We start from the raw sequence: 27,286 nt of genomic DNA on the forward strand, positions 1-27,286 counted from the left end.
AGTAGACTTTGGGGAAATATATGTGTAAGAACATTCGAATTCAAGTCCCTCCACTATAGCTGAAGAACACAGGAGCTGCAACTCTGTGGAACTGTAGAAAAGCCAATCTGTAATACCTGCTTCTGAAATTCCAATAATGGTTTGATGCAGTTTAATCTTCAGCAAAATGGCAGGTTTTTCTTCTGAATCCAGAGGGTTCGCTCTCCACTCCAGCCTCAAGAGCATACTACTGCCCAGACATGACACATATTTCACAAACAGCACAGTAACAGCCCCACTCAGGAAGACACAGCACATTTAAAACAAACAAACAAAAAAAAAAACTACATCATAGGTTCAAAACATGAATGTTTTGGAAAAATGAAAAACCCTAATGTCTTCCCTTCACTTCATTAGGTTTGCACAGCTGCTATAAAAGTGAAGCCAATTTAAGCCCTTGTTGATGTGACTAATAAGGTTAGGTAATTGGATTGGTGGCGGATTAGTTAAACAGCAGCCAGCCAGCCCCAACCTGGAGGCTCTCTGGGATGGAGGCAGGGTTGTCTGTGCCCTGCTGTTCAGTGCACATGCATACTCGCTGCAACAGGACTAACACCACCAAGGACAGAGGGCATGCCCTGTGCTTCAGAAACAGCAGCCTGTAGAAGGTGAGAGATGACTTGAGACTAGGAAAGAGTTAGTAAAGATATAACAAGTCAAGAGACAGATGCTGTGGTCCAGTAGAGCCCTGGACTAGGGCCCAAGAGAAGCAGCTAGATGCTAGGTAAGAGACAGAGGAAGGGTAGACAAGTCACTGCAACCCATCATGGAGGCCAGAAGAGCAAACAAAGAGAAGGGCACTGTAAACCTGCATCTATCAAACCAAATGACAAAGAGCCTGGCAAAAATGGGGATGACAGGGAAGCAGCAGGTCTAGGAAGCATGACACTCTGTGTGACATTCCACCTGGGAGGCTGAGACAGACCAAGAGAAAAAATAAATTGAGATATCGCAAGAGAAAAGGAGATTGATCTTTCTCCGAGGTCACAAGAACAGATTAATAGAGCAGAGAGGGTTTTTCTTTGCCCCACAAGTTTTAGTTTTTCTGCTTTTATTTTAAAAACCTTTGGTGCGTCCTACCGCTTGTCTTTGAAGGTAAAAGCAGATGACAACACAGATGATCAAAGGGTCAATGATTATTGACCAAAAAAATCCAAGTAGCTGGCCATGCTTGGCCTGACCATGGGTTTTGTGGACCTAGTCTTTATGTTTATGCTTTTATTTACCTATATCCAAGCAAGATATGATTTAAGGACGTGAAATAGAATTAAATATGTGTTAACTAATTCTCGATATTCCTCAAACAGTTCGGTTTTCTGGAAAGAGGTGTCCTGATATAAGACCGTTTTTGAACCTACCGCGGGGGGGGGCGGGGGTCACTGTTGAGAATGAAGGTAGAAACACCATGACTCTCCGTTAACTTTGTGCCATTTATTGACAAACCAGAGATCCTGTGAATTGGTGAAAATGAAGCACTTCTACAAGACTGTGTAAGATGTTTTAAAGCTGCAGGAATCAGAACCACAAGAATGGAAGGAAGAAGAGGAACAATTCAGGACCAAATTCTCATTCACGCCCTTGTCCTAGTTCCAATTGCTCGACCTTATTTTGACCTGAACAAAGTCAGCTTCAAAGAATGACAAATGACACAGTGTTTTAAAGGGCTTTGATCTTAGTTTCCTGGGCTCATAACATTTATTCACATAAATGCATTTTTCTCCTTTACCTGATTCTTTTTATATGATTTATTTATTTGAGAGAGAGACCCAGGAAGTGCATGCCGGGGAGGTGGGGGGAGAGGGAGGAGAGAGGCTCTCAAACAGACTCCCTGCTCAATGTGGAGCCCAAAACAGGGCTCAATCTTATGACCCTGAGATCATGACCTGAGCCAAAATCAGGAGTCAGACACTTAACTGACTGAGCCACCAGGCACCACTACCTGATTCTTTAATAGCATTTTTTCATAAGGTCCTTGTCTGGGGCTGGGTTCAAATAAAGTTCAAAAAATCAGATGTATTTCCAGCCTAGGAAAAGGCATTTTAAATGACAATTCCTAGTTGTGGTGAGTTGGCAATGAGATCAGACCATAATTTAGTGCCCGTGGCAGTGAGATGGGTCAAATCTTACAACAAAGATATATTAAAAAAAAAATGGTGATGTCAAAACTTACAAAAATATTTTGAATCGGCAATTCCATTTTTGAGAATGCATACCAGGAAAACTTTCAAAAGAAACTCAAGCTATATGCATGCATGTGTTCACTGCGCATTTACTCATAGTAGTGAGAATGTGCAAACCACCTAAATGCTCAGCTAAAGGGATGGGTAGGAGAAGATTACCCATTTCAGTTTATGAAATGTTATGCCATCACAAAAATCATGGTTACTACGTTGTAATCAAGAAAGATGTCTGTGATAGACTGCCAAACAAAAAGAACCAAAAAAATTTGGACAATGTTTACAACATTACATTACATGTGTACAAAGGCTGATTGTAAACCAGGGTGAATAAAAACAGCTGTTCTTTTAAAACAATCTCTTTAATTTTATAAATAAAAGAAGTGTAAGGAAGCCCCCTTCCCCTGTGCAGAGAGAGAGAGAGAGAGAGAGAGGAAGGGAGAAGCAAAGGAAGGGAGGGAGGGTGGACAGGTGGGTAGGTGGGCAGCCAGGCAGTCGGTCTTCACAAGTTTATTTTGTTCACCTCTCACAACATCCCTCTGGAGTAGATTCCATTCTATACCACTATTACAGCTCTGAATCGAAGACTAAAGACGTTCACTCATTTGCTGGAGATCCAGGTCGTTCCAGGCTAAGTCGGGAGTCATGGTCTACTACCTGACTTCGTGTGCAAACTCAACTGGTACTCAACAGAGCGCAAGTTCTTTTGGCTTTGGATCTGTTTTTGGCTCCAGCAAGTAGCAAAATTGTTCTTCTTGGTTACCACCTTCGTGCCATCATAATGAAGACTGACCAGTAGGAATCTATAAACTATTTAAAACCTACGAACTGAAAAGGATAAAGGTTGGGAAGGAAAATCTGCTCTTTGAATATTAGATCCCACTACGATCATGCTACCTGATACAGTTTTGGTTTCCTTCCAATAGAGGAATTTTTCTTAAAATTCTACAAAACTCTCTGTGAAAGAGATACTTAGTCACTTGAATTATTATAATATTTAAGCAAAGGTTGCTTTCAATGTGGTGGACCCACTACCATTTGGGTTCTCTCCATGCCTTCTGCAAAGCATCCTAGCCAACCCAGCGGCCCATTGAGGAGAAAGCCTTTGTATGTTTGTGCACATGTCCCCAAAGTCAATATGTAAACACCACACTTATTTTCATAGAATTCAGGGAAGGAGATTTTGTCAATCCTCCAACATATATATTCAGATTTTGTCTTCCCTACTGATACAGTATATCCTGAGCATTTTACACAGACTCTCTTCAAGGAGTTCTTATGAGTCCCACTGAAAAGGACCAAGATGCATATGAAAGAGGAAGAGCAAAGACTTTTGACTTGAAAATAATACGTCGGCAGGAAGCAGCCAGTCTGCGAGGACGTGGTCACAACTGGTTAAACATTCTGAGGGTACAGATCAAGGAAGGAGGGAAAGAGACTTTTATTCAGGGTTTAATGTGTAAGTAAATCCAGATAAAAATAAGTAAGTAAAAGCCAATAATAATCTGTAATACTTCCTCCAAAAGATGAGGCAAAGGATGATGGGCTTCTTCAAGAAGGGAAGCCCAGGGTTTTTCTCTTTTAAACTGTAGGAAATTACGCTTTTCATGTTTTTCAACACCCTTAACTCCAGAGCCATTTATAAGTCTTTTCCAAGGTTTTCAAGCTCGAGTGCCTTCTCCCCAAGCCACTTACCACACACCTACTTCGCCCTTACCATCTGGAAGCTTCGCGTGGAATGGAATTCACACTGCATCATGTCAAAGAAGATAGGGATGGTGGCTTTGCGCAGTTCAGTCTCAGGTATTAGCGTCATTTCTAATATCGGGCCGACCATTTCTGGAATGAACTTTATCTTGTGTTGACCTTAAATATAGAAAGGCATTATTCAGAAAATTTTTATTTTTTAAGAGAAAGGATTCTAAAATGAGCTTCGATGGACCAAACAAAACAGCACAGATCAGTGTAATTTGAATGCTCGGATATTGGGGACATGTATCCATTTCTCAACCACAGACATTTTGAATGTGTCCAGCCTTTCATATAAAAAGTGGACTGTAAAAAAAAAAAAGTGGACTGTATTCTAAATGTTGTAAGGGAAGTTATTACAGTATCCATATGATGTAATACCTGTAGTCATGACTTATCTGTTATATAAGATAAATACCATTTCACAAATAGACAATTATATCACATGAATCAAGGACATGAGCGGGGCTCTGTAGCGGGGCTGGGAGACAGAATACCTGATACCTCATTTGTGACATTTTGTTATTAACACTAGCAATTTATCCAGAGTTAATCAATCTTACTCATATTTCTATACAATCAGAAAATAGAATGGATCCTCTAAAGAATTTAGGTTTTTTTTTTATCTTTATTACTCAGTGAATACAAATTTCTATAAAAAGAACCATAAAACAAACTTGGCTGTTACAAATGACCAGATTTAACGAGGTACGTAACCCTCATAATAAACTTAATAGATTTCTAAAATTTATATTAAGTGGACACACATGCAAAATGTAACCTTCACTAAGGAATCTGAATATAACGAAAATCTTACTTTCAATTTTTACTAAATACATAGTATTTTGAATACAGCTATAATAATGTGATTTTCATCACTTCCCCAAATGCTTAATGTCTCTGATAGGCATGTAACTGTGGCAAAGCATTCTCTTAAAAATGCTATTATATTCAGTCTCTCAGGTGACACTTTTCTTGTATTATGCCTAAAAAATGTCAGAGCCAATGTTTCAGAAAACAGATGATAGTGACACCAAGTCGTTCATCAACACAATTTGGGTGTCACAGAGTGCTCTGTCTGTCACTGACAGATTTTACTGTTCCAAGCTGGGAGGAGCATTTAAGACAGGCGCAAGTGGCCGTAGATGCAAGGCTTGGAAAAATAGGTTATAAGAATGATGGTTTTCTAATCTTTGATTATTGACCTTCCATGAATACAGAAACCTGGCCAGGGGCCATCATTAAGCTTTACCTATAGTGACATCCCTGGGGATTTAACCTCTGCAAACAAATGGTCCTCAAGGTAAGCAACGCCTGTGTGTTCTCTAGTAATCGTCTTTAGTTTCTTGTTTCCCCCCCCCCCTTTTTTTTTTTTTTGCATTTGCATTATGGATTTCCCCTGGAGCATATCTTGCTCAAATTTAATGATGAACTCAGGTTTGGAATCAATGAGTATCAAGGTGACTCTTGCAGTGTAGACTTCAAGAAAAGAAGGATGCACTTTTTTTTCCCCTTTTGAGACAAAGGAAGAACAAGCTAATTATCAGGTCACAATAAGAATACTTTACCTCCGGTCACCTTGCCAATCTCCTAGTTTACAACTCCCAAATTCTTTAAAACCCACCGAGAGTCTTTCTCCTAGTTATAAAACAAGGAGCTGTCTCGTCCCCTCCAAACACTGGGCTGTGCTCTCTTGCCTCCCCTGGGTGTTAGGATGATCTCTGCAGTCACGAGGGTCCAATGATCCAGGACATTAAACCCATTCTTACTCCAGGAAAATCTCCACATACACACAGGTAGACCAAGCAAAAATGCCCTTCATCCAGTCAAACTGAGGAGGCCTTACATATGTGGCTTTTAATGAAAGCACATAATTTGTCCAGTCCTCAAAATCATCCACAAAGGGACACCATGGATGAAAACTATTCCAGACAAAACCTGGCCGATAAAGATCTTGCTGTGAGCACGCTGGCTCTGGCGGGACTGTCTGCGCCACGCTGGCCGACATGCCGTGTGTCACAAACAAAATGCAAGTGGAGGCGGCGCAGGCCAAGGTGAGAGCAGGTGCTCTGGCGGCTGGTTCACGGAGTGCGCTTTGATAAATAACTGAAGAGCTTGGGAAAGAAGCACATTCCCCTCCCCCCTTGTTTTTTTTTTTTTTTTTTTTTTTTTGAGAGAGTGAGCTTTTGATTTCTCCTTTTGGACTCAAAATGTGACAGGTTTGGGAGGGGGAAAACATGCTGCTATGTCCCATGGGGCAACGCCGTGCTTGCACTTGCATTAAATCGAGCAGAACAGACCTCGTGGAGGGGAGATCCAGAGACACTCATCTCACCGTAGCACACATATTATTGGAAAGACTCAGGGAAGAAAGAGTCTCGTGGAACATTCGGCTTGTTAAAATAAAAACCAAATGGAGATCAGCGTTGAAAATTCTCTGAGCAGACAAAACCAGTTTAGTCCTACAAGCGAGGCTTAATTTAGCTTCTTTTGCAAGGCTAACTTGACCTGGGTCACTTCTTGCTTATGCCCCTGGAAATCGTTAGCAAAAAACAAAAACAGAAACATTTTCCAAACCACTAACCAATTCCCTCTCATTGAAGAGAATTCTAAAATTATAAGCACTCACTAATGTTGTAAGTCATAAGCAGTCACTGCTTTCTCACGATATAAGCTGCTTCATAACGATAATACCCCTAAGCCTCCTTCCACGTATTGGTTTGAGTGCTCTAGGCCTGCAAATTGTCTTCTTGGTATGTGCACAATTACTACTCCAGTGATTCATTGGTTTTTACCTCTGTTATTTGTGACCTTTTGACAGGCTCAAGGTCTGATCGAGTGATAGGTGACTAATTGTGAGATGATAAATATACCTGAGTTCCATTCTTATTTTGTTGGCAGAGCTGGCTGGATCAACCTGCCAATATGTTCCCACCAACCTGAGCCCATTAAAACAAAACAAAACAAAAAAAAAGCCGAGTAGAAATAGGTTGTGTACATTTTAGGGCACTGAGATGTGCTGTCATAAACTTCTAGAGTGGTGGCCTTGGCAATGGCACTCGTGGCAGGCTCCAACACCTGAGATTCACAGCAGCAAAGAGCCAGGCAGCCTGAGGTGACCCCGTTGAGCCATTCTTAGCTGTTTCAAGGGGCTGCTTGGGGCAGATACTTTTATTATAGGTTTTTAATTTTCAAAAATGACTTAATTATTTTACAAGCAAGGAACCCAAGCATGCTGGTTGGTGGTTATTTCTTGCCGTAAACAGATTCATACCTTGAACTGACCAAGGTCATGGCTTACATTTGACCTCTTGGCCGCGGCTCGGGCCAGTCGATAGTCCTGGCTGAAACGCTGCAGAACACAGATCTTCTGCATTAATCACCGTATTCAAATCAGCAACTGCCAGGATGCAATGGGACATTTGCTCTCCTAACTGCATCCTTGACGTTGCAAATCAAAGATCTCCCGCTTGACTCAGCCTATTTGGAGCATAATGACAGATAATGTCGAGGGAACCAACGGCTCCAAAACAGCTTTAAAGATCTGATTTACACCTAAGAGTGCATCCTCAGAAGGTGGAGCCTTCCCAGGGCCTGGAGGTGGCATCACGAAGCAGCTCACATTACCCCAGGCCCATTGTACCTTCCTTTGCAGCAATCGTGGAAATGGGGCCAGTTTCTCAAGATGTCAGCCTCAGAGACTAAGGCAGTGACCAGGAACATAATTTTTATAGAAAGGAAGAAAAGCCAAAAAGGCAGGAGAGCCCATCAGTCAGGCCAGTCCTGGCTAGAGCTGACTTTTGCAGCCTCCTTCCATGGCAGACAGTGACCTCACAGAGGAGGGGAGGGTTCTGGGGAGCGCTAAGGGGACAGAGTGGGCCGACGTGGGGCAGCAACTGTTTATCAAGCAAGGAAAAACCATTTTATGCATTTATTTATTTTAAAACCACTTTAATACGCTAATCATCAGTCTGAATATCTGCCAAGGTGGATGCCTCTACTTACCCTAAATGATGTACAAATTATTAAGGCATTTCAGAACGAAGTATTGTCATTTGAAATCATACCTAAAATTCTCCTTTGGGGGGAGACACACAATTCCCACTTTGTCCTTGAGAGGTGAAACTGAACAACTTACAAGAAGGTGCTGCCATTCTCTTAGGAAGGGCCGTGTGTGGGAGACTGCCTGGAGGGGCTCTTGAGCAAACGGGTGCCAGGCGGAGCCCCCAGCACCGGCCCGGAGGGTGCTGGGACCTAGAAGAGCCCTAGAGTCCCCCTCGTACAGCAGAGAGCAGTCCCTCCACACCATTCTCTGACAATCCCTCTCTGCCTTGTTCTGTCCTGGATGGGGCTGTATTTGGTCCTCTCCTGGCGTGAAGCCTGCAGTGTCTGGCCTACTAGGGCAAATGACAAATGCATCTGTCAGACCATGATCAATTAAAATGAATCATGAATGGCCCTCCTCCCTGTTCTAGAAGCCTTGGCATTTCATTACTGAGATCATCATACATATATAAAGAATTATGGAGCGTCAGGATTGGAAGGCTCTTGAAAACTTGAGTCCAACCTCTTTATCTTACAGCCTGGAAAACTGATGGAATCCCAGAAAGACGGGGTCATGCGGGAGGCCACGCAGCCAGGCAGAGGCAAGAGAGGAAGAAAACTCTAGTAGGATTCAAATCTCTTCACTTGGAGCCAGGGCTCCTCCTCTCTCCCCTGGGGCAGCAGGAAGACCCAGCACAGAGCAGCCCCCGGAAGGCTCAGTGCTGGAGATGCAGGAAGCCCATTGACAGCCTGGAGCCGTAACTCAGATTCTGGGCATCTAAGCTGCTGTGGGAAAGTCGCTTGCAATGACCCTTAAGGATCATTGGGTCCCTTGACGATAAAGTGCCTGAGACCAGAACAGCATTCCAGATGCAGCTCCTACGTCCATGGAGAGCATAAAAGTAGACAGAGCCATTCCAACCAACTCTTCATCATCACCTGGAAGCTTCTATGCTGGATTTTTACTCCTGAAAATCCAGCTTGTGCCTCACGTTAAACCACACTTCTTAATTTCTATGTTATTAGTATTATCCATAGAATATCTTACAGTGTTTTTCCCCTGAGCTTTTCGCATTTATTTTTCGTGTAATAGCTACTCGAAAAAGATTCCATGCTTCATATAAACAGATGGACAAAGGCTATTCGGAAATCCTAACTCTCCCTAAAGGTGTGCCAGAGCCCCTCCTTTACACAGGTTTGCTGACATCCAGGAACTCAAGAAGGATTAGGCATCAATCCCGCTGTGAGAAAATCTGCTCGGGCTGAAAACAAGCTGCCAAGAACTTGCTGACCGCAGAGCCGGACTGCAGGTGTGGTCCCCCCAAACCCCACCCCTGGCTGCTGGAAGGGTCCTCGGGAGGGTGATGAAGTCCAGTTCCCCACCAGGGAAAACCATGTTCAGTTTTCATCACCCTGTTTCATTCTTCCCAAGGAATATAGATGCACCAGGGCATCTTTCTAGCCAAGGTCTCTGGTCACTACACAGAGAGCAGGAATCTATTCAAGAACTGAGCACAGTGGGATGCAGCTAACGTGCTCTGGCCCTCGGGGAACACATTTAACCTGCGTGCTGTGTGGTAAGCAGAGAGAAGTAGACAGGTGTCTACTTGGAGAGGGGAACAGAGTCACTGGGGAGAGGCGGGAGGGGGGAGCAGAGGCCCTCTGTGGCCACTATAGGCTTCAGGTACCAATCTAAGCAAAAGAAGCCGGGCCCAGGTGGCTCAGGCAGGAAATATCACTGAAGTCTTGCACAGAACCCTCCATGACGCTCAAGAAAGGTGCCTGGATGCCTCTGCACAAAGCAAGCTGACAGTGGAGAACAGGTGCCAGGAAGAGCTTAATCTCCTCTGGGAGAGACGCAGGGTCATAGGGGACCCACTCAGGATGGTGACAGGATGCCCCGTGATCAGTTCCTTATTCAAGGAGTTTACCTAACAGAATTACATGGCATAAGGACTAACACTTTCATAGAGAATTCCATGTTATTTTAATTAATAAAATTTTATTGGGGTGCTTGGGTGTCTCAGTTGGTTAAGTGTCTGCCTTCAGCTCAGGTCATGATCCCGGGGTCCTGGGATTGAGCCTCTTCCTCTGACCCTTCCATGTTCTCACTCTCTCTCTCTCTCATAAATAAAAAATCTTAAGTTTTTATTTATTAATTATATTCTTTTTTCTTTTTATTGCTTATCATGGTAAGAACACTTAAGATGAGATCTACCCTCTTAACCACATTTTCAAATGTGGGACACAGTATTGTTAATGTCACCTGTATTACGCTGTACAGCAGATCTCTAGGACTCATTCATCTTGCCTAGCTGGAAGTTTGTACCCTTTGACCAATACCTCCCCATTTCCTCCTCCCCCTTCCCCTCTGCCCTTGGCAACCACCATTCTATTCTAGGGTTCTGTGTGTTTGACTCTTTAGAAACCTCATATAAGTGGAATCATGCGGTATTTCTCCTTCTGTGACGGGCTTATTTTATAAACTTAGCATAATGTTCTCCATGTTTTTGCATTTGGCAAGATATTCTTTTTTTTAAATAAAGCTGAATAATCTTCCATTGAATATACATATACCACATTTTCTTTATCCATCCACCCACCGATCCATCCATGGGCATTTAGGTTGCTTCCATATCATGGCTATTGTGAATAATGCTGCAATGAACATGGGAGTGCAGATACCTCATCAAGACTCTGATTTCAATTCATCCGGATGTATACCCAGACGGGAGATGGCTGGATCATATGGTAATTCTATTTTTAATTTTTTGAGAAACCTCCATGCTGTTTTCCACATGCTTCACCTTACATTCCCACCAACGCTGCGCAAGTGTTCAAACTTCCGTGCACCCTGGCTGACACTCAGTAGGTTTTATTTTTTTCATAATAGCCATCCTAATGGGTGTGATGGGACATCTCATTGTGGTTTTGATTTGCATTTCCCTGATGGTCAGCGATGTTGCCTATCTTTTCATAAACCTATTGGCCATTTGTAATTCTTCCTTGGAGAAATGTCCATTCAAGTCTTTTGCCCTTTTTTAATTGGTTGGTTTTTTGCTTTTGAGTTGTAGGATCTCTTTCTACATTTTGAAAATGAACCCCTTAGCAGATAGACGGTTTGCACGTTTTCTCCCATTCCACAGGCTTTCATTTTCTTGATTGTTTCCTTTACTGTGCGGGACCTTTTTAATTTGATAAAGTCCTACTTGTCTATTTTTGCCTCTGCTTTTGCTGTCATTTCCAAGAAATCATTGCCAAGATCAATATCAAGAAGCTTTTCTCCTATGGCTACTTTTAGAGTTTTGAGGATCAGGGGTCTTAAGTTTAAGTCTTTATTATTAGTCCAGTATGAGTTGGTTTGGGGATATGATGTAAGACAGGATCCAGTTTCATTCTTTTGCATGTGGATATCCAGTTTTCACAACAGCATTTATTAAAGTGGCGATCCTTTCCCTATTGTGTATTCTTGGCTCTCGTCTAATATCAATTGGCTGTATATGTGTGGGCTTATTTCTGGGCTCTCTGCTCTGTTCCCTTGGTCTCTATGTCTGCCTTTATACCAGTACTAAATACTGCTTTCATTCTTGTAGCTTTGTAATATATTTCAAAGTCAGAAACTATGATGCCTCCTATTTTGTTCTTTGTCAGGACTTTTGGCAACTTTGGGTCTTCTGTGGTTCCATATGAATTTTAGAATTATTTTTTTCAATGTCTGTGAAAAATGGATTTTGAGGTCAATAGCATTGAACCTACAGGCTTTGGGTAATATGAACATTTGAACAATATCAAGTCTTCCAATCTATACAGATGAAGTGTCTTTATATTTATTTGTTACTTCCTTAATCTGTCATCAATTTTTTTTTTCCCCTTCACTGCTCAGGTCTTTCACCTCCTTGTTTAAGTTGACTTTTAAGTATTTTATTCATTTTGACACTACTGGAAATGGGATTGTTTTCTTAATTTCCTTTTCAGATAGTTCTTAGTATATAGAAATGCAACTGATTTTTATTTTTATTTTTTAAAATATTTTATTAATTCATGAGAGACAGAGAGAGAGACAAAGACATAGAGGGAGAAGGAGGCTCCCTGCAGGGAGCCTGAAGGACACTGGGATCACGACCTGAGCCAAAGGCAGATGCTCAACCACTGAGCCACCCGGGTGTCCCTGCAACTGATGAACTGATATGAACTGATATGTTTGTTCTGTATCCTGCAACTTTCTTAATCTGTTAGTTCTACTAGCATTTTTGATGGAGTCTTCAGAGTTTTCTAAATAAAAGATCATGTCTTCTGGAAACATAATTTCACTTCTTCCTTTGTGATCTAGGTGGCTTTCACTGTTTTTTCTTGCCTAATTGTTCTGGCTCGGATTTCTGGTACTATGCTGAATAGGAGTGGTGAAAATGGGCTCCCTTGTCTTCCAGATCTGACAGGAAAAGCTTTCAGTTCCTCACCCCTGAGTATCTTGGCTTTGGGTTTGTCATATGTGGCCTTTATTATATTAAAGTATATTACTTCTATACTTAGTCTGTTGTTTTTAACATGAAGTATTAAATTTCATCAAATGCTTTTTCTGTATCTACTGAAAAAATTCTATGACTTTTATACTTTAATTTGTTAATGTAGTACATCACTTTTGTTAATCTGTGTATGTTGAACCATCCTTGCATCCCAGGGATAAATCCTACTTGATCATGGGGTATGATCCTACCAATATACTATTGAATTTAGTTTGCTGGGATTTTCTTGAGGAGATTTACATCTATGTTCATCAAAGACAGTAGGCTATAGTTTTCTTTTCTTTTTTTTAGGATTTAATTTATTTATTCATGAAAGAAACAGAGAGAGAGAGAGAGAGAGAGAGGCAGAGACACAGGCAGAGGGAGAAGCAGGCTCTGTGCAAGGAGCCCGACACGGGACTCGATCTCGGGTCTCCAGGACCATGCCCTGGGCTGAAGGCAGGCGCTACACCGCTGAGCCACCCAGGCTGCACAGTTTTCTTTTATTGTAGTGTCTTTATCTGGCTTTGATATCAGGGAAAGCTTGCCTTATAAAATGAGTTTGGAAGTGTTCCCTTCTCTTCAATGTTTTGGAAGAGTCTGAGAAAGATTGGCATTAATTTTTCTTTAAATGTTGGCTAGAATTCATCATTGAAGCTATCTGCTCCTGGGCTTTTCTTTGTTGGGAAGTTTTTGATTGCTGATTACTTGTCATCTGTCTGTTCAAATTTTCTTTATCATAATCCAGTCTTGGTAGGCTGCATATTTCTAGAAATTTGTCTGTTTCTTCTAGGTTGATTGACATATAATTATTAATAGTATTCTCTTTCAATCCTTTTTATTTCTGTGGTATCAGTGGTAAAGGTTCTGCTTTCATTTCTGATTTTATTTATTTAGGTCTCCTCTTTTCCTAGTTAATCTAGCTAGAGGTTGGTCAACTTTGTTTATCTTTTCAAAAAACCAACTCTAATTGTGTTAGATTTTTCTATTGTTTTTTTTTAATCCTCCATTTCATTTATTTCTGCTCTTAATCTTTATTATTTCCTTCCTTCTGCTGACTTTAGGCTTTGTGCTTTTTCTAGTTCCTTGAGGTGTAAAGTTGGGTTGTTTATATTTACTGATGAAGGTGACATGATAGACCAAATGGACCTAATAGACAGATAGAACATTCTACTCAGAAGCAATAGAATAACATTTTTCTCAAGGCCACGTGGAGCGTTCCTCAAGATATGTCACATCATAGGTCATAAAACAATTCTTAACAAATTTAAGCAGACTGAAATCATACCAAGTGTCTTTTCTGACTACAGTGGAATGAAATCAGAAACCAGAAACAGAAGGACAATTGGAAAACTCACCAACAGAGGAAATTAAAAAGCATACTCCTGAATAACTAATGGTTTAAAGAAATAAAATGGGAAATCAGAAAAGATCTATGGAGACAAATGAAAATGAAAACTAACTATACCACAACTTTGGAGATGAAGCAAAAGCAGCAGGAAGAGGAAAGTTTGTAGTGACAAACACCTACATTAATTCCTCATCTTCAACCCAGGAAGCCCCTAGGATTTCCAGTGCTCTAGAATGTTCTACTATCACCACCTGGTGGCAGTTTACCTATATTCAGGGCCCAGTTTTGAGCAGGCAAGAAAAAAAAAAAAAACAAAAAAACCTTTTTGAGGGCAGAATGTGTTCAACTGAGTACAATAAGCAGGGGCCCTTGTGACAGTGAGATGAGCTACATACATGGTTTGATGCCTGAGAAGCTGGAGGAATGTCAGTGATGCCCAGAAACAAAGAAGTTTCAAGGCAGAGCTGTGTTCAGCTGACATAAGGGAGCAGTGGACTGATTCTTCTATTTGGCCCATAGATCAGATTTTCTCCTTTCCTCTTATTTACGGAAAACAACTATTGCAAAGGTAGCAATTGCCCTTCAAGGAAGAAAAGCAATTCAGATTTTCCAGATGCCCCAGCATAGACAGCCAGGGCCTTTGTCCGCGCCCACCACGGTTTCAAGAGAGTCACCATGATGCCCAGAAACTCAGGCTACTCACCAAGGTTGTACCACATGTCTCTGATTTCAAAGCCAATCTGTCTCCTCATGTCTCCATACCTGAGAACCAAAGACAGGGGAAATGCTGAGTCACTCTTTAGAGCATATGGAAATCAGATTTAGATTCTTTTTAAGTGCAATGAAAGTCTCCCAGCACGGAGACAAACAAAGAAAGTATCAAAGCTTTGACTTCTCTTGGGAACCGAAGGAGAAAAAATCCAGCTGAGAGAGTCTCACCTACCCATCACCACAGATTAGGTAATATTTTACTTCCCACCACCACCCCCCCCCCAACTCCGGTGGGACCACAGGTGAGGTGGTGGTGGCCAGTAATGACAGTATTTTCCTTCTCAGATCTCTAAATGGCAAGAGAAGGACGACCTGGCTCCCTGGCCTCAGGGGGAGCTTGTTTTCAGAGAGGGCTCTTAGCATCCAGGCACTGCAAACACCAAATGACATCCTTTAACCCTGCTCACAAAAGCAGCTTTCACCTGTTAAAATTAAGCCCTGGAGTGGACAACCCAAGCGGGGAAGGCCTCTTTCAAATATCTCCCATCTTTCTTTAGCATTTTCTTTTTTTTTTTTTTTTTTTAATTTTTTATTTATTTACGATAGTCACACAGAGAGAGAGAGAGAGAGAGAGAGGCAGAGACACAGGCAGAGGGAGGAGCAGGCTCCATGCACCGGGAGCCCGATGTGGGATTCGATCCCGGGTCTCCAGGATCGCGCCCTGGGCCAAAGACAGGCTCTAAACCGCTGCGCCACCCAGGGATCCCTTTCTTTTTTTTTTTTAATTTTTTTTATTTATTTATGATAGTCCCACAGAGAGAGAGAGAGGCAGAGACATAGGCAGAGGGAGAAGCAGGCTCCATGCACCGGGAGCCCGACGTGGGATTTGATCCCGGGTCTCCAGGATCACGCCCTGGGCCAAAGGCAGGCGCCAAACCGCTGCGCCACCCAGGGATCCCTCTTTAGCATTTTCGATGTAAGGAAGGACTTTGCACTAAAAGATGTCAATAAATATTCCTCTGTTTTTGTTTATCAGGGAAAATAAATGCTAATTTTCCTCCCACCGGGTCAGCAGAGGAGGTGTGTGTTTCGTGAGTAAACAGAATTTGATGCTTCAGAAGATAAACGTTTATTAGTTTGTGAGCAATTTAACTTTTTCCTCTACCGCCTAAGGAAAAAAAAACTGATTATGTTAAAAATAATAATCTGCAAAACTATCGTACGGTATGACGGTTTAGCATCTGGGTCATCAGGCCGCTCTCTTCGTCCTCCTGTCAGCTGATGTGGAAAGGGAAGCTGTGTTTATAGATGACCTGATTGTGGCTCTCCAGGCAAAGATCTTCCTGGTAAACCAACACCCGTCGCTGTCTGCCACCTTGTAAAAGTCTCCAGTGCCCGAAGCACCCGTCTGTCACCTTCAGCAGGAGAGGGCTGCAGATGCTCATACTCTCAACCAGGGTGACCCGCCTGGCAGGCCCTTCACAGAGGTCCACCCGGGGCCACCGCCCTGGCACGGATGCCCTGGCCTGCTGTACCAACAGACAGACTGAGCTGGGAGCATCAGCTCCTTCCTGTGAGGACAAGATTGTCCTCGGAGGTAAGCGAGCTACCTAACAGCCTAGCCCGCCAACCAGGTGAGCACTGATGGGGGTCAATTCAGTGTTTGGGGGGGGCGGGGATCTCAACCAGGGAAAGCACCCATCGCTAGGGCCACAGTGACGACGAGAGGCTTGTCCACGGTCAGCAAAGCTGCTGGACCAGGCCAGACGGTGACAGAGAGCGTCCTTCAGGGTCTAACTGGCACCCCAAATCGCCCAAGGTCCGTATGATCTAAGCCCCATGGAATTGTGCACCCTTCCTGGGCTTGGAGATCCAGCTTCCCCATTCCCATTTTGCTCCTGTGCAAATGACAAAGGGGCCCCAGCAGCCGCCGTAGGCCAGGCCCGGAGAGGATACCGCGGGCACCCTCCCACCGTTCACTGGGGATAAGCATCTCGGCGCCTAAAGCCAAGTGCAAACCTAGTGCTGGTGCTTCCTCCTGAGGTTGTGAGCTCCTCGCTGTGCAGGTGGAGGAGTCGCCTGGCAGGAGAGTGGGCATCTGGCGAGCCAGAGAGCTCTGCGTGCCAGGCAGGACCCCCGAGAACATAAAGACACCCGCCCCCCCCAGGGCAGGGCCTGCCAGCAGGTGTTCAGATCTCAACACACTGAGCCGGCCAGGTGGTGGATGCTGGTCACAGCGGTTGGCCTGCCACTGCAGGACTAACTCAAGCTTTAAATACTCTTCTAACAGCCAAGGGATTCCTTTGCACCCTGGAAAAATCTCTCTCACAAATAAGAATGGCTAAAAATGGGGGAATCCCTGAGTGGCTCAGCGGTTTAGCACCTGCCTTCGGCCCAGGGCATGATCCTGGGGTCCTGGGATGGAGTCCCACGTCGGGCTCCCTGCACGGGCTCCCTGCTTCTCCCTCTGCCTGTGTCTCTGCCTCTCTCTCTCTCTCTGTCTCTCATGAATAAATAAATAATATCTTAAAAGAAAAAAGAATGGCTAAAATGCTAGGTGGCTTGGGTCATTCAGGAGTGAGCCAATGTCTGTAGTGACCTACAGTGATTTGCCATTTCTTCCAGAGCTGGGGTTGACCCCTGAATGCCAGGAGGTCCACGCGGACGGGGAGCCTCCGCCACTCCTGCCTCTCCCCGTAGGTCACCTCTCCTTATGGTGCTGACAGCGGGAGAGATGCTCATGGGCATGCCACTTGCGTTTTCTAGTTACACTGTGCTGTCTTCTATATGGAAAATGACCTGCCTTCACAGCATCTGAGGATGGGGGTATCAGCCAAGATCCCGGGGCACATCCGTCATGAGAGGCCCTACTGTAGAAAGGGGCTGGAAATGTGGTTTTCATCTTCCAATAAGACAAAGGTGCCGAAGGCCAGAACAAAGGTAACCAGAGGGGCAGGGAGCTGGAAGGTGAGGGCAAGACTGAGTCTCTCTGGCAGCGAGACTTAGTAAAGCCTTTAGCTTTACTAAGAGAGAAGCTTTGGTGAACCTATATATATTTTTTAAAGATTTTATTTATTTATTCATGAGAGACAGAGAGAGAGAGAGAGAGAGGCAGAGACACAGGCAGAGGGAGAAGCAGGCTCCCTGTGGGGAGCCCGATGCGGAACTCGATCCCAGGACCCCAGGATCATGCCCTGGGCCCAAGGCAGACGCTCAACCGCTGAGCCACGCAGGGGCCCAGCTTTGGTGGAGGAGAAAGAAGCAGTGCTCAAGAACAGGGGGGTAATGCTTGTTCCCTGGCCACGGGCTCCCAGGCCTGGTGGCAGCCTTACAGAGCTAAGTCCACCGCTATGAATCCACACCTGAGGGGATGGAACGGGTCCTGAAGGGAGAGATAGAGGACTGGGCTGAGTCCCAGGCAAGGAGAGAAGAAAGAGAACCCAAGTGTTGAGATGCCAAGTGCATGCTCTGTGCCACGGCGTGCATCCCGAGGCCTGGCCAGTCGGGGTATCCCTGACGGCAAAGCACAGGACTCTCAGAGGGCACTGGTTTCATTTGACTCTGGCAATGAGACTGAGGAAGCAGAGGTTCCTGGTGGGGAGCCGCCGTGCCTGGCTCTGCAAAGCTACAGCACCCCCCATAGCGACCCCACAGGTTGGGAGCCAAGGCTCCCCGTGCCGGAGGCGATCTTCCCACAGCCTAAGTAGACATAGGATCCACATCCAGGCCTGTAACCCTGACCTACAATAGCATGAACCTGGTCTCTGGGAGCTTATCTCAGCACTCACACTGCTTCATTCAGAGAACATTACTCAGTGATTCATTAATTACTGAAGACTCACTAGAGGCCAGGTGCAGAGCTAGGATGGGAAGATTAATGTAATATGGAGAACAGACAAAGGCCACAGACCTTGTGGGGGCCACTAGCATGGTAGCAGGAATGGACATCAAACAAATAATCAACATAAGATCAACACACATATGTAAGTACAGTTCCATGAAGGTTGTGATCATGGCCCTTTAGGAAAAACAGGGGTGAGAGTTTAATGGTGGGCCAGGCTGGCCGTGGCTGCAACTCTCTTGTACAACAATGTCTACTCTCAGATCTGAAGAAGGAAAGATGAAATCCAGAGAGAAGGGAAGAAGAGCATTCTGGGCAACCAGACCAGCAGGTGCAAAGGCCCTGTGGCAGGAAGTGGGTGGTAGGTAAGTATACAGAGCAAAGGAGGAAGTGTGGCTAGAGGACAGAGTCTGCTCTTCTCCCTTAAGAGGCCAAGGGGAATGCAGTGTGAACAAAAGCCACAGAGGCAGCATTTTAAAGTTTAAGTTAAAAATCTTTCTGAAGGGAGGCCTGGGTGGTTCAGTGGTTGAGGTAGGAAACTAATACAAAGACCCACTGAGCTGCTGTCGTGGCCTGAGAAAGGGCTGAGGCGCAGCTGGAAACACCATCCGAAGGAGGGAGAAGAAAATGAGAAGACCCAAGTCAGAAGGATCCGACGGATGATAATGGGCCTGACAAGGGAACAGAGAGGTCACAAAGGAGGAGGAAAACTTACACGGAGTTCTGGAAACAAAGAAGAGAGGGAGACAGTGTCAGGAGTGGGTGCAGGCTGAGAGATGCAGACAGGCGTGGAGGTCGCTGGAGGGGAATGATGGGCGACGAGAAGGAGGTGGGACCCCATCTGTGACCCCATTTGTGACCGAGGGAGTGAAGCTTATGACACGCCGGGCTTGGATGTGCCGCAGCCTCGTGCACTGCGCAGGTTGGACGAACACAGCATCGCTCAGGCACACGGGACACTGACCTTTGCCAACAGGAACTGGGCATGGGGGTCACCGCTTGTTAAATCTGTCTCCCTGGGCCCCCTGCTAATTCCGGGTTTATAGTGAACTTCTTTGGAATTATTGGGGTCTCTTAAAAAAACAAGCACAAACACAAGCTCTACTTTTTCAAACTATTTCTTGTGCTGACCTGGGGTACATAGTCACAGCCTCAGGTAAGGCCAGGTGGCAAGGCGGGGGGCTTGTCACAGCTTAGTTTCCTCCAGTTTCTCTAAAAGCAGTGGCTTTAGTTTGACTCAATGCACGAACATCTCAGAACCCCACGCTCGGAAAGATGGAGGGACCTGTTTATGTGGAATTTCGAGGTGGCTGTGGAACCTGTCCTCTCAGAAGGTGTGACAGGCTAAGGGCAGGGGTCTGCACTAAAAATATACATATAAATAAGGAAAGAAAGATGAGAAATGGCGTGGAGACCGACGAGGGTCTTCATGGAAGGGGGGGGGGGCGTCCTCTGTGCACAGGTTCAAATACACTGACCTGGGATTGGCCTTCAAACTTGACTCTCTTGGGCTGACAATTTTAAGTCGAGCATTTTATGCTTAGATTTGCTGGAGGCCCAGTGCCTGAATCCCCTTCTCTTCCAGGACGAAGTCTGGTGCTGGACACAGAAGCCTGTGTGCAGTCACGGGTCATGTTGTCCCACCCTCGGACACACATGCCCTGCATACTAAAGCGGTCAAGCTGGCTGCTAAAGAAAAGCCAACTTCTTGATATCTGACTCATGTTTCCTGATTCCCAGTCATGTTAAAAAGGCTGGGGGGGGGGGGTGAGAAATCACGGCCAGGTATCTCATGCCACCGGCACCTCTGTCCTTTGTGGGTTGTGACCAGCACCAAGGAGGCCTCAAGGATGAGTCAGTTAAATTCTCTTAGTATAGACTTTGATTCCTGGTGGTTATTTATTCTGTGGTTCATTGGAAAATCTTATCCTCCATTTGGGTTTGACATCATCAGTTCTCTGCACGGTGTGGTCCATTATTTTACGTGACTACCATGTACCTTGGGGAATGTTGCTGGAATGAATATCTTAATTATCTTGCCAACCTAAGTCATCAGGAGGACTGAGTTTCACAAAAGGGAATGAGCGAGCAGATCTCCTGACATCGGGATTTTCTATTGTTTGAGGCCACAGTGGGGTTAACCAGGCAGATAGGAGTTGTTGCAGGCTTGGCAGGGGAGAAGAAAAGGGTGTGTGTGGGGGGTGCTGGGGGGTGTGAGGGTGGGGGCAGGAGAGGTTCCTCAATGAAGCCCCCACTCCGATGCATTGGGTTGGATTCAGGAACCCCAGAGCAGTCAACTGGTCCAAATGAAGGCAGCCAGAGGCTACTGAATGGGAGTGGCATTGCCCCGTCTGCCCTCAGAGGCCCCAGGCCTTCCTGCTAGAAAAAGACACCCACTGAATTATAGTCCACTGTGCTCTGCATGGACACCAGCCCTGTGCTGAGACCTGCAGATCACTGGGCCTCTCGCTCTGCCCCAAGCCCTCAAGGCCTAGCTTAGGCTAAAGCAATCCAGAGCATCTCTCTGCTCACAGAGCAGGCCATGACCCTTGGACTTGATGTGCCCTTTGGGTATTGGCTGTTGGTTGGCCCTTGGCTCAGTCAGCCAACCTGGTAACCTCCCTGCTGTTTCCCCATCCGGCCAGGAAGCCCCTCCCGCCAGAGGCCTTTGGGCTCCCCTGCACCCCATGTCATTCCCGAATGTTCATCTGCAGGCTGCCCAGGCACCCGGTCAGCACTGCCGTCCACTGGATCGCTGTTCCCTTGGCACATCTGCCCGCCCGCCCGAGACTGTGAACTTCCCACCTCTGGGTCCCTAGCACCTGGACCGGAGCACAAAGCAGGCACTCAATCCCTTTTCTCTAGCACAATTTTAAGTGGATTAAAACATTTCTAGGCCCTGGAAATTTTAAGTATTGGGGTAGGACGACTCTAAATGTGTCTCATGTAGATTTTGGTATTTAGAAATAAAACAGCACAGTGATTACAGTGTTTAAGGTGCAGAAAGAAGCATGACGGATACAACAAACACGGGTGAACCCGCCACGCGTCTTAGCCACACGGCCTCCCGAGCCATGAGCGCTTGTCTCCTCGGTGGCCTGTCATGGCCACACGCTGAGCTGGGGCCCCTGGGAGAGGGGCCCTGAGGCTGCGTAGGAGCTGGAGCTGGGGTAGTCCTACCAAAGTCTTGCGAAGGCAACTTCTAAAATGCTTAGGTTAGGGGATCCCTGGGTGGCGCAGCGGTTTGGCGCCTGCCTTTGGCCTAGGGCGCGATCCTGGAGACCCAGGATTGATTCCCACGTCGGGGTCCCGGTGCATGGAGCCTGCTTCTCTCTGCCTGTGTCTCTGCCTCTCTTTCTCTCTCTGTGACTATCATAAATAAATAAAAATTAAAAAAAAAATAAAAGTTTAAAATGCTTAGGTTATTTCCCCCTCCCCCTTGGGGAATCCATGAGAAAATTTCAAAAGGAAAATCCAGAATCTCTTATTGCCACGGTTATGAGGAAGAGAATACTCAAAGCTCGATTCAGAAGCCCTGCCGGCTCTGGAAGGGGAGACACCAGCTGGCTGTGTTTAATTTTCCTTGGCTTTGAAGCCTATGAATGCACACAGCTATGTGGGAAACAAACGTTTTCTTTGGCGGCCAAGGCCCTGTGTGGTTAATGCATTTATTGACGTTGCTTTAGCTTAGACTGTTAACACTCCCATGACAAAAGAAGGCCCAGTGCACAGCCACCCGGCCCTGGCCTGGAGAATGCTCAGAATCAATTGTTTTACTCTAAAAACCTCACTGGAGATGCCAGCTCTTTGAAGACAGATTTCTGGTTTAACTTCCCTTGTCCTGCAGGCATCTTCAAGGGTTGGCCACGCTGTGTGCTTGGCAAAGAGTGGGTTCTGCGGTCAGCTGGAGCTGGGTTTGGATTCCAAACTCACCGCACAGTGAACCCTGTGCACATGCAGGTAGGGGCATCCACCTGCTACGGCCCAGCTGTCCTTCCACCAGACTGGATAACGAGGCGTCCCAGGTGTCTGGGGCTGGCTGTGAATAAGTTGTATGGTGCTCAGAGTGTGCCAGTTATTTCTGCTTCTACTAAAGAAATTTCCACCATGAGAGTATTGAAACAATCAGGCCAGCAACAGCCATTAGTCTCCACCTCTAACTTCATATGAGCCCCGAGAAGATGTAAATTTGGCAAAGCGGGAGCTTCCCGATGGAGCCAGTCCCTAGGAGGTGCCCCTGGAGTCTGTTTCTTGAGCCAGGACTAGATGTCAGACCCCACATTGGCTGTGCAAAGGCAAGCTCTTCCTTCCCAGTAGTCGCTGGTGGGCACTCGCTTGGCCTGAACCTTCTGGGGCATTCCTCTTTTCTGAACAATGGACAGTTATCTGCATCAATGGCCAACTGGCTGGAGCCACCCAACTGAGGAAGCTTGAAGGAATATGACCAGGTGCAAGCTGACCTTTATGTAGATGGGACAACACAAGGATTTAAGGGTCTCAGAGCAGAGCAGGTGAACATCTTGGGTCCTGAGCTGCCTGGGTTAGAACGACCGGGTGTGTGACATTGGCCATGTGACTTGTTCAAAACGGGTTTCACCCTCCTTATTGGGTGATAAGGGAACCCAATAAACAGTTTTTGTTTTTGTTTTAATGATTATACATGAAAAATGCTCTCGGAGGGCTTAGAAAGTCACTGGCACATAGTACATGTTCCAATAAATATTTGCTGACATAATTCTTACTCTGCAGGGATGACGTGCTTTTGATTTGGCCAGCAAGTGAGAGACACACTCACATAACAGGAGGAGCGTTGGAGGGGGGCTTCTGTTACCTTTTGAGACTCCCTCTGGCATTGCTAATGTCAGGGAGTCCCAACGCCTTGGAAGAGTCAATGTGAAGCAGAGGGATTATGAAATAAACACACAGAGACCGGTGACACAGAGACATGGGAGCAATAAGAGAACTCTTCTCAGAATTCCTCATGAAAGGGGCACTCAGAGAAGAGAGAAGTCAGGGAAACTGAGGCAGAAAGAGAGACAGCAAGAACCTCAGGGCACCCAAAGTGTGCAAAGAAAGTGAGCACAAACTCTCTTCTTTGTCCTGGGCCAGGAGCCGTGCAGGACAGGCTCAGAGCTGAAGGACCCAGACAGGGACGCGGGGCTTCCGACAGGTTTGTCAGGATCATCCAAGGACTAGCTCGGTCCTTCGGATCGCCCACCGGGACCACGACGCGGGTAACCCCTTGCAAAGAAGGAAACCTCAGGCACCTCTCACTCCAGAGTTCTTCGACAATCCCAACTGTGCCAACGGCTTGCACGAGAAGCTTCCTTTCTCGAAGGAGCATTGCACCAGCAGACGGTAAGAGCACATGTGGGAGGACACCAGAAGAGCGCACCGCAAAAGCAAGGAGTTCCTGAAACTCCCAGCATGTGTGGTGCTAACGGAGGTGCGTTACGCGGACTCTGAATTTACCAGAATGAACTCTGCAGTCTTCGACCTTGACTCATGGGTTAGGAAAGGCAACAGCAGACTTGCGGTTTGAAACCGACCTTTCACGACACCATGATTACACCTTAAGTTGTACACCAAGTTGGCATAGAGACAACACAGAAATTATGCCAACAGAGTGGCAGGCACCTGCCCGTGACTTCGGGGCTGGACACAGACTTACTTGTTGAGGATTTTGGCTCTCTTGGCGCTTGAAAAATTCTCCAGTTGCAAGGACTCCTGAGTGAGGAAAGCGACAGCCAGGTGAAAGTAGTTGTTCCAAAGCTGAAAACCAAGAAGGGGGAGATGCTGAGATGCTGAACAGCTCAATATCGGATCTCAAAACGCCCTGAGACTTTCCTCATTTGCCATGTACACACTTGTGAAAGGTTTAGAAATCCACACTCACTGTATACAGATGGCTGGTCAGCCAGCCACTGGGCGTGGGCACCAAGGACATGGCGCATGTGCTCCAATCCTACTCTGCAGGCCACTGATCTAACCTCCTGGTGCCTCGTTTTCCTGGGTGGTAAAGTGGGAACCTCAACGTGCCCAACTCCTGGGGTGCTCAGGGGATCATGGGACTGAATACGTGCAGACGCGTCAGGGGGCTGCCGAGCCCACGGTAAGGACAATAATGTGGGCTCCTATTACTAGAGTATCGTGGGGCGCCTTCCTTAATAGTATATAAATTTATATAATTTACGATTCTTCAGATACTAAAAATGTACATAAACACTAGATAACTAAGGCGAAGAGTTGTAAAAACATCAAACATTTTATATTTCAAAGACTTACAGACTATATGTGGCTTAACAGGCAATTTACTATGAAATGACTTTGTTACAAAGCTCTGCATGCTGGAAGCTCCATCTACTTAAACACGGTAACCTAGACTTGCCATTATAAGAGTGTCATTATTGGGGCACCTGGGTGGCTCAGTCGGTTAAGCACCCAACTCTTGAGTTCCGTTCAGGTCGTGATCTCAGGGTCATGAGATCGAGCCCAGTGTCAGGCTCCGTGCTCAGTGGGGAGTCTGCATGTTGATTCTCTCTCTGCCCCTCCCCAAATAAATAAATAAATAAATCTTTATGAATAACCAAATAAATAAATAGACAAAGGCGTCATTATGGGTAGATTCTTAAAATTATGGAACTAACACCCTGTGGCTATGTCAATGTGTAAGACCAAGTCAAGAACACGAAGATGCAGGAAGAATTCTTGGATCACACATGGGGATGATTTAAACATACTCCTGGCCTTTGCCCATCACTCCTCCACCCACCATGCTTATGCCAGAGGACAGTCTGCGGGAGCTTCCGCTCCTGGAGGGAAAGAGCCTGGACAGAGTTCCTAGCACACGTCCAAGCTCAAAAGGCCTTCCATGGCCTTTAGAAGAAATCTGGGGTTGTTGGTTTTCTCATTTACAAAACAGGGATCATATTTATCTATCAAATGACAGAGCTGCAAAAGGTTCTATAAAAAATAATGTGTGAACGGTATTGACTCTGTTTTGTAGTCACCTGTGAAGTAAGTGGGAATTTGAAAGCATAGCTGTAAGGGTGTGTGGTCTTCCATTTCTCTATCACTTTTCATGAACTGGGCACTTTCTTTAGTAACATAGCAACTTCTTGGATTGCTGCCGAATCAGCCAGTAAGTCCTGTGGCCCTGATTCTCAGATGAGGGGAAGAGACTCGGCCAAAGCCACAGGTTACACGTGAAGTGGATGGAGGGTCTCGAGTCGAGGTCCCAAACCTCATAGCTGATGCTCTTTCATCGCCCACAAAGGTACATTCTCTTTTAGCTCCATTTGTACTAAAAGAGTCTATAAGACACAAGTTGCTTCTTTTGTTTTTGGAGCTCACACTTCCCATCCCAGGTGCCCCATTTGCTGGCCATGGCCTCCTGCTGCAGCACTGCCAGGAAGCATGGACCTTTTGTGGGTCTGTCCCAGGAGTCATGGGCGGGGGCTCAGCTGGCGCTGCGGGCTCACAGACTGTAACACAGGGATGCTCTGGGGGGATGGTGATTCCTGGGGAGGCTGTGTATGTGTCAGGGCAGGGGGTTTGGGAAATCTCTATGCCTTCCTCTCAGTGCCCCTAAAGCTTTGAACCTAAAACTGACTTTAAAAAAAAGTCTTGGGGGTGAGGGCACCGGGTGGCTCAGTGGTTGAGTGTCTGCCTTTGGCTCAGGTCACCATCCCAGAGTCCTGGGATCAAGTCCCACATTGGAGCCTGTTTCTCCCTCTGCCTATGTCTCTGCCTCTCTCTGTGTGTCTCTCACAAATAAATAAATGAAATCTTTAAAAAAAAAAAAGTCTTGGGGCACCTGGGTGGTTCAGTAAGTTGAGCATCTGCCTTTGGCTTGGGTCATGATCTCAGGGTCCTGGGATCGAGCCCCGCGTGAGGCTCCCCGCTCATCAGGGAGTCTGCTTCTCCCTCTGTCCCTCTCCCTCTGCCCTACCTCTGCTCAAGCTCACTCTCCCATCCACTCTCTCTCTTAAATAAAGTCTTTTTTTAAAAAAAAAAAGCCTTAAAAAATCACATAAAAATACAACCTGAAAAATGGTATGCAATGCATGATTTGAGGTAGGCCAAGTAACTGCACCTGCATAGTGCTGACCTGTGACGGCTGTGACTGGGACGTCTGAACTCGAATGGGGTCTAAGGATGAGATGGTAGTAACAATATAAGTTCGGTTTGGGTAGTTTTACTGTAGTCATTTTGGGACAGTTGCTGTTTGTAGGAAATACATACTACAAACCTGGGGCATGTGAGGTTAAGAGTCCATCATGCTGTAGTGCCAGGAGAGAGAGGCAGGCTGCACCAGACCCCAGGGGAGTAGGAGGGGAAGTGGCAGGCAGCCTTCAGGGTTCATTGATGAGTTAAAGGAGAAGGAAATGCCAGGAGACAGTGCAGTGAACATGATGATAGAAGAACATAAAAATGTGTCTGGTCGGAGCACCAGCTGCCTGGAGCTCACATTGAAGGCTGCCTGCGCCATAGGGCACCCTGCGCCATAGCCCCCCACTGGAGGGCGGGAGGGTGCTACGCATCAGGGTGGACCAGCAATCCATACGCACTCCATACTTGCCAAGGGGCAACATGCTATGTGCGACCCGAAGAACACACTGCTGCTGAGGTATGCGGGTGTGAGGGAAGCATCCCAGGGACCTTCCCCGGGAAACAGTGAACACGAGCAGCAGTAACAGACAGGCATGCTGGGAAAAAGGAGCCCACATTCACAGTAGCCACAACAACCGCCCCAGCAAGTAATGGGTGAGGCTCATGTGGATAAAAAGGAAAACCCTAATGAAGTACACAAAAAGAAGGCCTAGATATTCCTGTATGGGGTGAGAAAAAAAGAAATACTGCAAAGTATTCC

The 27,286-nt window shown here is 45.9% G+C and overlaps 1 protein-coding gene across 2 annotated transcripts in view; it reads right to left on the reverse strand.

Moving 5' to 3' along the window:
• DOCK1 (dedicator of cytokinesis 1) overlaps positions 1-27,286 on the reverse strand; it is a 493,838-nt gene that overhangs the window by 70,992 nt on the left and 395,560 nt on the right. For both annotated transcript variants that reach the window (XM_072804887.1, XM_072804886.1), the window contains exons 31-33: positions 24,086-24,186; positions 14,566-14,624; positions 3,934-4,082 (exon numbers count right to left, since the gene is read on the reverse strand). In XM_072804887.1, coding sequence (XP_072660988.1) covers positions 3,934-4,082; positions 14,566-14,624; positions 24,086-24,186 — 309 coding nt within the window. The remainder of the gene's footprint in view (positions 1-3,933; positions 4,083-14,565; positions 14,625-24,085; positions 24,187-27,286) is intronic.

This window comes from Canis lupus, chromosome 29 (genome assembly GCF_048164855.1).
Source record: "Canis lupus baileyi chromosome 29, mCanLup2.hap1, whole genome shotgun sequence".
NCBI classification, from domain to species: Eukaryota; Metazoa; Chordata; class Mammalia; order Carnivora; family Canidae; genus Canis; species Canis lupus.